The 12,748-nt window shown below is 47.4% G+C and overlaps 1 protein-coding gene and 1 pseudogene across 2 annotated transcripts; one reads left to right on the top strand and one right to left on the bottom strand.

Moving 5' to 3' along the window:
• Positions 1-21: 21 nt before the first annotated feature.
• Positions 22-689, top strand: LOC310966244 (gamma-crystallin M2-like; annotated as a pseudogene). Its single transcript has 2 exons — positions 22-268; positions 346-689. The product of its transcript is annotated as a gamma-crystallin M2-like (transcript).
• A 268-nt stretch (positions 690-957) lies between these two features.
• Positions 958-10,222, bottom strand: LOC310966245 (sodium channel protein type 4 subunit alpha B-like). The gene is made up of 6 exons (XM_083940825.1): positions 10,143-10,222; positions 7,986-8,256; positions 3,738-4,350; positions 2,857-3,001; positions 2,713-2,781; positions 958-1,808 (listed from the first exon to the last, which is right to left on the bottom strand). Exons 1-6 carry the CDS (start codon positions 10,209-10,211, stop codon positions 1,653-1,655), a joined length of 1,323 nt encoding a protein of 440 aa, XP_083796951.1. The 5' UTR covers positions 10,212-10,222; the 3' UTR covers positions 958-1,652.
• Positions 10,223-12,748: the final 2,526 nt, after the last annotated feature.

Below are 12,748 nucleotides of genomic sequence, written 5' to 3' on the forward strand. Positions count from 1 at the left end.
CATCGTCTCTCTCTGCCTCGCCGTCACGTCGTCTTCCACGAGGACAGGAACTTCCAGGGCCGGTCCTGCGAGTGCAGCAGCGACTGTGCCGACATGTCGTCCTAGCTGAGCCGGTGTGGGTCCTGCAGGGTGGACGGGCTGCTTCATGTTCTACGACGGCACCAACTTCACGGGCAACCAGTGTTTCCTGAGGAGAGGCGAGTCCTCCGACTACCAGAGCATGATGGGAATGAGTGACTGCATCCGGTCCTGCCACATGATCCCCATGGTAACCGCAACGCCGCTCACACGAGGTCACATGACGGTCGTAACCGATGCTTGATGCTTGGTTCTGATGTGTTGCAGCACCGCGGCTCGTACGGGATGAAGATCTTTGAGAGGGAGAACATCGGGGCCAGAGCCACGAGCTGATGGACGACTGCGACAGCGTGACGGAGCGTCACCGCATGTCCACCTGCACGTCCACCTGCACGTCCACCTGCACGTCCACCTGCAAGTCCACCTGCAAGTCCACCTGCACGTCCACCTGCACGTCCTGCCAGGTGACAGACGGACACTGGCTGATGTACGTGCAGCCCCAGTACAGAGTCAGGGGCGTGTACCTGAGGCCCGTAGAGTACAGGAGCGTCATGAACATGAGCACCCAGAGGTTCATGAGCATGAAGCGCATCATGGACTCCTACTATTAGAGTCGCCATGGCAACAGACCGTATCAATAAAGCGTTTGGCTCAACGCGGTTCTCCGTCCGGTCTGTTGGAGCGAGGTTCTGATGGTTACAGGCTCAGATTACAGGTGAGCATCACACGTTAGAGGAGCCGGGGAGGCCGGAGCCTGGGGCCTCGAGCAGAGCAGGGGCGGGAAACGGGACGACCCCCTGAACGCGAAACGTCATCGTGTTCGTCTTTACGTACGCAGGCGATGAGCAAACAAAAACAATAACAACACAAAAATAATAAACAAGAGCTGCGTTTATTGAGTTTTAGTTCAATATCAACAAAGTACAAAAAACTTAACTTTTAAGCTAATGTTAGCCTGTTATGCTAATGTTAGCCTTAATGCTAATGTTAGTCTTTTATGCTAATGTTAGCCTGTTATGCTAATGTTAGCCTGTTATGCTAATGTTAGTCTTTTATGCTAATGTTAGCCTTAATGCTAATGTTAGTCTTTTATGCTAATGTTAGCCTTAATGCTAATGTTAGTCTTTTATGCTAATGTTAGCCTTGATGCTAATGTTAGTCTTTTATGGTAATGTTAGCCTTAATGCTTATGTTAGCCTTTAATGCTAATGTTAGTCTTTAATGCTAATGTTAGCCTTGATGCTAATGTTAGTCTTTTATGGTAATGTTAGCCTTAATGCTAATGTTAGCCTTTAATGCTAGCATTTCTTCATGCCAACATTACTTTTCTGAAATAGTATTTTTTTATTTTAATGCTTATTACTTGAATACTATTCTTTTGTTATGCTAATGCTAATGCTAATGTTAAAATGAAAGTGTGTAAATCTTAAAGTCGTAGTTTTTCCAGACTTAAGTCGTAGAAAGATAAAATAAACGTTTGTCTTGTTCAGATGTGTCCTCCCACAGTGGAGCTCCGTCTCTGTGGAAGACACACGATTGACTCCTTCAGGTCCTCATCGGCAGGAAGTTGAACGTCAGTGTGAAGCTCCTCCGTCCACAGACGCGACCTCCGTCTCCTCCGCGTCGTCTCTGTGCTGCAGGACGTGTTTCCTGAACGCTCTCTGGATCACTGACGCCGCCACCTCTTCCTGTTTCCTCTGCAGGGTGCTGCTGATTGGTCCACACGAGTCCTGCAGGTAAACATAACCAGAGCTGATTGGTCCACACGAGTCCTGCAGGTAAACATAACCAGAGCTGATTGGTCCACACGAGTCCTGCAGGTAAACATAACCAGAGCTGATTGGTCCACACGAGTCCTGCAGGTAAACATAACCAGAGCTGATTGGTCCACACGAGTCCTGCAGGTAAACATAACCAGAGCTGATTGGTTCACACGAGTCCTGCAGGTAAACATAACCAGAGCTGATTGGTTCACACGAGTCCTGCAGGTAAACATAACCAGAGCTGATTGGTTCACACGAGTCCTGCAGGTAAACATAACCAGAGCTGATTGGTTCACACGAGTCCTGCAGGTAAACATAACCAGAGCTGATTGGTTCACACAAGTCCTGCAGGTAAACATAACCAGAGCCGATTGGTTCACACGAGTCCTGCAGGTAAACATAACCAGAGCTGATTGGTCCACACGAGTCCTGCAGGTAAACATAACCAGAGCTGATTGGTTCACACGAGTCCTGCAGGTAAACATAACCAGAGCTGATTGGTTCACACGAGTCCTGCAGGTAAACATAACCAGAGCTGATTGGTTCACACGAGTCCTGCAGGTAAACATAACCAGAGCTGATTGGTTCACACGAGTCCTGCAGGTAAACATAACCAGAGCTGATTGGTTCACACGAGTCCTGCAGGTAAACATAACCAGAGCTGATTGGTTCACACGAGTCCTGCAGGTAAACATAACCAGAGCTGATTGGTTCACACGAGTCCTGCAGGTAAACATAACCAGAGCTGATTGGTTCACACGAGTCCTGCAGGTAAACATAACCAGAGCTGATTGGTCCGAACTCAGTCGGTTTTACAGCTCAAAGTTTAGAAAACAGGAAACAGGAAACAGGAAACAGAAGAGTTTAAAACCTTTGACGTGACAAACTCTTCCTCCAGTCTGGGTTTGAGGGCGTCCGTCTCTCCAGAGTCTCCAAACACCTGCAGGTGCGGAAAATAACAACAATAAGAACAACAACAACAACACCAACAGCAGCATGTGCTCAGGGGTGTTACCTGGGCGGAGAGCGCGCTGAGGACGTCCTCGCGGTGGATCTTGTCTCCGGGCCCCAACGGCAGATCCATGTGGATCAGTTTGATGCTGTTTGGTTTAGGAATCCTCAGAGGGTCCTGGAGGGCGTCGCAGAAATCTGACAGCTCACTGTGGGGACAGGACAGTCCTTTACAGACCCCTACAGACCACTATGGACCACCACAGACCACTACAGACCACTATGGCCCATCACAGACCACTATGGACCACAACAGACCACCACAGACCACTGAACACCACTACAGACCACTACAGACCACCACAGACCACTATGGACCACCACAGACCACCACACACCACTACACACCACTACAGACCACTATGGCCCATCACAGACCACTATGGACCACAACAGACCACCACAGACCACTGAACACCACTACAGACCACTACAGACCACCACAGACCACTATGGACCACCACAGACCACTACAGACCACTATGCCCCACCACAGACCACTATACTGGACCAATAGTCTGGACTCACCTGTACTAAGTCTGGACTCACCTGTACTAAGTCTGGACTCACCTGCAGTAAGTCTGGACTCACCTGCGGTAAGTCTGGACTCACCTGTGGTAAGTCTGGACTCACCTGTACTAAGTCTGGACTCACCTGTGTTAAGTCTGGACTCACCTGCGGTAAGTCTGGACTCACCTGTACTAAGTCTGGACTCACCTGTACTAAGTCTGGACTCACCTGTACTAAGTCTGGACTCACCTGTACTAAGTCTGGACTCACCCGTGGTAAGTCTGGACTCACCTGTACTAAGTCTGGACTCACCTGTACTAAGTCTGGACTCACCTGTACTAAGTCTGGACTCACCTGTACTAAGTCTGGACTCACCTGTGCCGTATGACCTGGGAGTCTTCGGGGTCAAACTTCCTCCAGGTCTTCAGAAACATCTGGAGGTCGTGGTCACTCAGGGACGCGGCGTCCTCGGAGTTGAAGGTCTCCAGGACAACGATGAGGTACATGTGGACCAGCAGCAGGAAGGTCAGGCCGATGTAGGCGGTGAAGAAGGCGACGGCGACCGCCGGGCTGCCGCAGTTCCCTCTCGCCACGGATCCTGGGTTCTCTGTGGCGGGGTCGCAGTCCGGCGGCGTGCTCAGCATGGGGTACAGCTGACCGCTCCACCCCGAGGACGTGGACGTCATCAGCAAACAGAGGAAACTGTTCCAGAACGTTTCAAAGTTAAACATGTCGTCGATCGAGGCCGACTTCTTCAGGTGGGCGAAGTTAAACATGCCGAAGAGGGAGAAGGTGCAGGTGATGACGAAGAGGAGGAGGAGGATGTTGAAGAGGGCAGGAAGTGACCTCATGAACGCCGACAGCAGCTTCTGGATCCCTCTGCAGCAGCGAACGAGCGAGACCAGACGGACGACACGAGCCACGCGAACCACGGCGAAGACGGCGGGAGACACGAAGTACTTCTCCAGGAGATCACTGACGAAGATACCTGAGAGACAGACAGGTGAGAGACAGACAGGTGAGAGACAGACAGGTGAGACAGACAGACAGGTGAGAGACAGACAGGTGAGAGACAGACAGACAGGTGAGAGACAGACAGGTGAGAGACAGACAGGTGTGTGTGTGCAGACAGACAGACAGGTGAGACAGGTGAGAGACAGACAGGTGAGAGACAGACAGGTGAGACAGGTGAGAGACAGACAGGTGAGAGACAGACAGACAGGTGAGAGACAGACAGGTGAGAGACAGACAGACAGGTGAGAGACAGACAGGTGAGAGACAGACAGGTGAGAGACAGACAGACAGGTGAGAGACAGACAGACAGACAGGTGAGAGACAGACAGGTGAGACAGGTGAGAGACAGACAGGTGAGACAGACAGACAGGTGAGAGACAGACAGGTGAGACAGGTGAGAGACAGACAGGTGAGAGACAGACAGACAGGTGAGAGACAGACAGGTGAGAGACAGACGGGTGAGAGACAGACAGGTGAGACAGACAGACAGACAGACAGGTGAGAGAGAGACAGACAGGTGAGAGACAGACAGGATGAGAGACAGACAGGTGAGAGACAGACAGACAGGTGAGAGACAGACAGGTGGAGAGACAGACAGGTGAGAGACAAACAGACAGGTGAGAGACAGACAGGTGAGAGACAGACAGGATGAGAGACAGACAGGTGAGAGACAGACAGGTGAGAGACAGACAGGTGGAGAGACAGACAGGTGAGAGACAGACATGTGAGAGACAGACATGTGAGAGACAGACAGACAGGTGAGAGACAGACAGGTGAGAGACAGACAGGTGAGAGACAAACAGACAGGTGAGAGACAGACAGGAGGTGAGACAGACAGGTGAGAGACAGACAGGTGGAGAGACAGACATGGGAGAGACAGACATGTGAGAGACAGACAGGTGAGAGACAGACGGGTGAGAGACAGACAGACAGGTGAGAGACAGACAGACAGGTGAGAGACAGACAGGTGAGAGACAGACAGGTGAGAGACAAACAGACAGGTGAGAGACAGACAGGTGGGGAGACAGACAGACAGGTGAGAGACAGACAGACAGGTGGAGAGAGGTGGACAGATTAGATAAAAAATATTGTTCCTAGACTTCCCGACTCCTAGAGTTCCTGTCTGGACTCACCTGTACTAAGTCTGGACTCACCTGTACTAAGTCTGGACTCACCTGTGCTAAGTCTGGACTCACCTGTACCAAGTCTGGACTCACCTGTACTAAGTCTGGACTCACCTGTACTAAGTCTGGACTCACCTGTACTAAGTCTGGACTCACCTGTACTAAGTCTGGACTCACCCGTGGTAAGTCTGGACTCACCTGTACTAAGTCTGGACTCACCTGTGGTAAGTCTGGACTCACCTGTACTAAGTCTGGACTCACCTGTACTAAGTCTGGACTCACCTGTACTAAGTCTGGACTCACCCGTGGTAAGTCTGGACTCACCTGTACTAAGTCTGGACTCACCTGTGGTAAGTCTGGACTCACCTGTACTAAGTCTGGACTCACCTGAGGTAAGTCTGGACTCACCTGTGGTAAGTCTGGACTCACCTGAGGTAAGTCTGGACTCACCTGTACTGAGGTAAGTCTGGACTCACCTGTACTAAGTCTGGACTCACCTGAGGTAAGTCTGGACTCACCTGTACTGAGGTAAGTCTGGACTCACCTGTACTAAGTCTGGACTCACCTGTACTAAGTCTGGACTCACCTGTACTATGTCTGGACTCACCTGTGGTTAGTCTGGACTCACCTGTACTAAGTCTGGACTCACCTGTACTGAGGTAAGTCTGGACTCACCTGTGGTTAGTCTGGACTCACCTGTGGTGAAGTCTGGACTCACCTGTACTAAGTCTGGACTCACCTGTGCTGTGTTAAGTCTGGACTCACCTGTACTAAGTCTGGACTCACCTGTACTAAGTCTGGACTCACCTGTACTAAGTCTGGACTCACCTGTGCTGTGTTAAGTCTGGACTCACCTGTACTAAGTCTGGACTCACCTGTACTAAGTCTGGACTCACCTGTTGTAAGTCTGGACTCACCTGTACTAAGTCTGGACTCACCTGTACTAAGTCTGGACTCACCTGTACTAAGTCTGGACTCACCTGTGGTGAAGTCTGGACTCACCTGTGCTGTGTTAAGTCTGGACTCACCTGTGGTAAGTCTGGACTCACCTGTACTAAGTCTGGACTCACCTGTGCTAAGTCTGGACTCACCTGTACTAAGTCTGGACTCACCTGTGGTAAGTCTGGACTCACCTGTACTAAGTCTGGACTCACCTGTGCTGTGGTAAGTCTGGACTCAGCTGTACTAAGTCTGGACTCACCTGTACTAAGTCTGGACTCACCTGTACTAAGTCTGGACTCACCTGTGGTGAAGTCTGGACTCACCTGTACTAAGTCTGGACTCACCTGTGCTGTGTTAAGTCTGGACTCACCTGTACTAAGTCTGGACTCACCTGTACTAAGTCTGGACTCACCTGTGCTGTGTTAAGTCTGGACTCACCTGTACTAAGTCTGGACTCACCTGTTGTAAGTCTGGACTCACCTGTACTAAGTCTGGACTCACCTGTACTAAGTCTGGACTCACCTGTACTAAGTCTGGACTCACCTGTGGTGAAGTCTGGACTCACCTGTACTAAGTCTGGACTCACCTGTGGTAAGTCTGGACTCACCTGTACTAAGTCTGGACTCACCTGTGGTAAGTCTGGACTCACCTGTACTAAGTCTGGACTCACCTGTGCTGTGGTAAGTCTGGACTCACCTGTACTAAGTCTGGACTCACCTGTACTAAGTCTGGACTCACCTGTACTGAGGTAAGTCTGGACTCACCTGTGGTAAGTCTGGACTCACCTGTGGTGAAGTCTGGACTCACCTGTACTAAGTCTGGACTCACCTGTACTAAGTCTGGACTCACCTGTACTAAGTCTGGACTCACCTGTGCTGTGGTAAGTCTGGACTCACCTGTACTAAGTCTGGACTCACCTGTACTAAGTCTGGACTCACCTGTGCTGTGTTAAGTCTGGACTCACCTGTACTAAGTCTGGACTCACCTGTACTAAGTCTGGACTCACCTGTACTAAGTCTGGACTCACCTGTACTAAGTCTGGACTCACCTGTACTAAGTCTGGACTCACCTGTGGTAAGTCTGGACTCACCTGTACTAAGTCTGGACTCACCTGTACTAAGTCTGGACTCACCTGTGCTGTGGTAAGTCTGGACTCACCTGTACTAAGTCTGGACTCACCTGTGGTAAGTCTGGACTCACCTGTACTAAGTCTGGACTCACCTGAGGTAAGTCTGGACTCACCTGTGGTAAGTCTGGACTCACCTGTGCTGTGGTAAGTCTGGACTCACCTGTACTAAGTCTGGACTCACCTGTGGTAAGTCTGGACTCACCTGTGGTGAAGTCTGGACTCACCTGTACTAAGTCTGGACTCACCTGTGGTAAGTCTGGACTCACCTGTGGTGAAGTCTGGACTCACCTGTGGTAAGTCTGGACTCACCTGTGGTTAGTCTGGACTCACCTGTACTAAGTCTGGACTCACCTGTACTAAGTCTGGACTCACCTGTGGTTAGTCTGGACTCACCTGTACTAAGTCTGGACTCACCTGCGATGGACACGATGAGCACCAGGAAGTCGAGGACGTTGCAGACGTCGCTGAAGTAACGGCGTCTGAGGGCGATGATCTTCAGGATGAACTCCAGGAGGAAGACGGGGATGAAGGAGAAGTGGCACCAGAAGAGGACCGACTCCAGCTCCGGGCTCTGCTGGTCCGCCTCCGTCACCAGGACCCCCAGGTTCAGCAGGACCACCACCACCATGAGGACCTCGAAGGACCGGTGGGTCACCAGGTCCAGGAGCCGAGCCCGGCACCGGCTCTGAAACAGGAAACCAGACGTCTGAGGGCGCCGTGCGTCCGTCACAGGTTAGAGCGCTCTCCCACTGTGCCTCCGTCACAGGTTAGAGACCCTCCCACTGTGCGTCCGTCACAGGTTAGAGCGCTCTCCCACTGTGCCTCCGTCACAGGTTAGAGACCCTCCCACTGTGCCTCCGTCACAGGTTAGAGAGCCTCTCACTGTGCCTCCGTCACAGGTTAGAGCGCCCTCCCACTGTGCCTCAGTCACAGGTTAGAGCGCCCTCCCACTGTGCGTCCGTCACAGGGTAGAGCGCCCTCCCACTGTGCCTCAGTCACAGGTTAGAGCGCCCTCCCACTGTGCCACCGTCACAGGTTAGAGCGCCCTCCCGCTGTGCGTGCGTCACAGGTTAGAGCGCCCTCCCACTGTGCGTGCGTCCCGTGTACCGTGCTTTAGGGTCCTTGTCCCCCCTCCAGCCGGTCAGTGACGAGTTCGTACCAAAAGAAGAATATTTGTTACAAAATGTTGATGTCGACGCGAACCTCCGGGTGGTTTCGACGTCCTAAAATGGCGTCCATTCACCCCTATGGGAGGCTGCTCAGTGGCAAAGGACGCCGCCATTTTTGGTTCTCGTGAACGCGCGAGCACTTGGCGGATGTAGAAATCTGCGCGTTCCCGGGTCCGTGCTCGAGTGCTGAGCACGGAACAACACGAAAAACAATAGAAATGAATAGAAAAACATGGGACACATCGTTTTAACGTGAGAGCAGCAGAGTCTCTGCCGGCGCCGCGCTCGGCGCCTTCACAGAGACGGGACCAAGCTGCTGGACGTGTTTCACCACCGCTCGTTTTACCCGCGCACCTTCTTCTCCTGATGAGCCTTTTCATCGGGGGCCAGAACACGCTGGGGAGGCGACCTCTTCCCCGCAGGTGTGGGGGTGAATGGGTGGATGTGTGTCTGGGCCCTGGACTCAAACAGGAGCCAGCTGCAGAACGGCGCCGAGACACTGAGAACACGGAGGCAGCGTACGAGGAGAGCGCCGTCCTGGGACCCGATCGAAAGTAGAATCAGCAGAAAACTCACAGAAGAAGAAGAGGCAGCGTCGTCCTGAAGCTGCGAAGGTCCTTTCCTCCTGCAGCTCTCTCATCATCCACTAAGGCGGTTTCACGGAGCGCTCTCTCATCATCCATTAAGGCGGTTTCACGCAGCGCTCTCTCATCATCCATTAAGGCGGTTTCACGGAGCGCTCTCTCATCATCCATTAAGGCGGTTTCACGGAGCGCTCTCTCACGCCACCGCCGCAAACACTTTTGGCCTTTTTGGCGATTTCGGACGACAAACAGCAGAATCACCTCCTCCACAGACGCCGTGTTTGTGCTCGTTGATGCCGGTCGTTAGTGAAGCGGGTCAGCCTCCAGAGGATGAGCTGGTAACCATAACAACGCTGAAACAGGACGGAGGGATGAAGGGCAGCACGACATTTGGAACGGACGCAACAATTTAGTCCAGATCCGGAGGTTTGAATCCAGCTGACAGCAGCAGATGGATGTGAGAGGGACCGCAGGGACGTGGACGGGTGAGACGGGTCAGAGCGAGCGCTCGTCCGGACACGGGTAACACCTGGAACACCTGCGTAGGCTGAGGGGCGGCACAGGCGTATGGATACAGGACCCAGACGCAGCCTTCTGTGCGTCCTCTGCGTCCGTCTCCTCAGTAATTCTGTCGTATCCTGAAAGCTGACGGATGCGTACAGATACGGAGCAAACGCTGCAGTACCACCTGAAAACCGTGGGGGCAGTGTCGAGCACCGCACACAAAGTGGCGTGAACATCAGGAGCGCTCAACGCGACTTCAACGCGACTTCAACGCGACTGACAGCCCGAAGCATGGAGACAGGAAATGAACCCACCTCAGGGCGGGGAAACGTTTTCTGAGGCTTCGTCATCCGCCGCCAATATTTCTGCTGCTCCTCCGTCATGAACTCGTGTTTCCCTGCAAACACATTAAAATAAAGACGTTAAAATAAATAATAATAAAGACATTAATCACCAGAGTAAAGACTAAAATAAAGACATTAATCACCAGAGTAAAGACTAAAATAAAGACATTAATCACCAGAGTAAAGACTAAAATAAAGACATTAATCACCAGAGTAAAGACTAAAATAAAGACATTAATCACCAGAGTAAAGACTAAAATAAAGACATTAATCACCAGAGTAAAGACTAAAATAAAGACATTAATCACCAGAGTAAAGACTAAAATAAAGACATTAATCACCAGAGTAAAGACTAAAATAAAGACATTAATCACCAGAGTAAAGACTAAAATAAAGACATTAATCACCAGAGTAAAGACTAAAATAAAGACATTAATCACCAGAGTAAAGACTAAAATAAAGACATTAATCACCAGAGTAAAGACTAAAATAAAGACATTAATCACCAGAGTAAAGACTAAAATAAGACATTAATCACCAGAGTAAAGACTAAAATAAAGACATTAATCACCAGAGTAAAGACTAAAATAAAGACATTAATCACCAGAGTAAAGACTAAAATAAAGACGTTAATCACCAGAGTAAAGACTAAAATAAAGACATTAATCACCAGAGTAAAGACTAAAATAAAGACATTAATCACCAGAGTAAAGACTAAAATAAAGACATTAATCACCAGAGTAAAGACTAAAATAAAGACATTAATCACCAGAGTAAAGACTAAAATAAAGACATTAATCACCAGAGTAAAGACTAAAATAAAGACATTAATCACCAGAGTAAAGACTAAAATAAAGACATTAATCACCAGAGTAAAGACTAAAATAAAGACATTAATCACCAGAGTAAAGACTAAAATAAAGACATTAATCACCAGAGTAAAGACTAAATAAAGACATTAATCACCAGAGTAAAGACTAAAATAAAGACATTAATCACCAGAGTAAAGACTAAAATAAAGACATTAATCACCAGAGTAAAGACTAAAATAAAGACATTAATCACCAGAGTAAAGACTAAAATAAAGACGTTAATCACCAGAGTAAAGACTAAAATAAAGACATTAATCACCAGAGTAAAGACTAAAATAAAGACATTAATCACCAGAGTAAAGACTAAAATAAAGACATTAATCACCAGAGTAAAGACTAAAATAAAGACATTAATCACCAGAGTAAAGACTAAAATAAAGACATTAATCACCAGAGTAAAGACTAAAATAAAGACATTAATCACCAGAGTAAAGACTAAAATAAAGACATTAATCACCAGAGTAAAGACTAAAATAAAGACATTAATCACCAGAGTAAAGACTAAAATAAAGACATTAATCACCAGAGTAAAGACTAAAATAAAGACATTAATCACCAGAGTAAAGACTAAAATAAAGACATTAATCACCAGAGTAAAGACTAAAATAAAGACATTAATCACCAGAGTAAAGACTAAAATAAAGACATTAATCACCAGAGTAAAGACTAAAATAAAGACATTAATCACCAGAGTAAAGACTAAAATAAAGACATTAATCACCAGAGTAAAGACTAAAATAAAGACATTAATCACCAGAGTAAAGACTAAAATAAAGACGTTAATCACCAGAGTAAAGACTAAAATAAAGACATTAATCACCAGAGTAAAGACTAAAATAAAGACATTAATCACCAGAGTAAAGACTAAAATAAAGACATTAATCACCAGAGTAAAGACTAAAATAAAGACATTAATCACCAGAGTAAAGACTAAAATAAAGACATTAATCACCAGAGTAAAGACTAAAATAAAGACATTAATCACCAGAGTAAAGACTAAAATAAAGACATTAATCACCAGAGTAAAGACTAAAATAAAGACATTAATCACCAGAGTAAAGACTAAAATAAAGACATTAATCACCAGAGTAAAGACTAAAATAAAGACATTAATCACCAGAGTAAAGACTAAAATAAAGACATTAATCACCAGAGTAAAGACTAAAATAAAGACATTAATCACCAGAGTAAAGACTAAAATAAAGACGTTAATCACCAGAGTAAAGACTAAAATAAAGACATTAATCACCAGAGTAAAGACTAAAATAAAGACATTAATCACCAGAGTAAAGACTAAAATAAAGACATTAATCACCAGAGTAAAGACTAAAATAAAGACATTAATCACCAGAGTAAAGACTAAAATAAAGACATTAATCACCAGAGTAAAGACTAAAATAAAGACATTAATCACCAGAGTAAAGACTAAAATAAAGACATTAATCACCAGAGTAAAGACTAAAATAAAGACATTAATCACCAGAGTAAAGACTAAAATAAAGACATTAATCACCAGAGTAAAGACTAAAATAAAGACATTAATCACCAGAGTAAAGACTAAAATAAAGACATTAATCACCAGAGTAAAGACTAAAATAAAGACATTAATCACCAGAGTAAAGACTAAAATAAAGACATTAATCACCAGAGTAAAGACTAAAATAAAGACATTAATCACCAGAGTAAAGACTAAAATAAAGACAT

Source organism: Echiichthys vipera, assembly GCF_963691815.1.
Source record: "Echiichthys vipera genome assembly, contig: SCAFFOLD_79, whole genome shotgun sequence".
NCBI classification, from domain to species: domain Eukaryota; kingdom Metazoa; phylum Chordata; class Actinopteri; order Perciformes; family Trachinidae; genus Echiichthys; species Echiichthys vipera.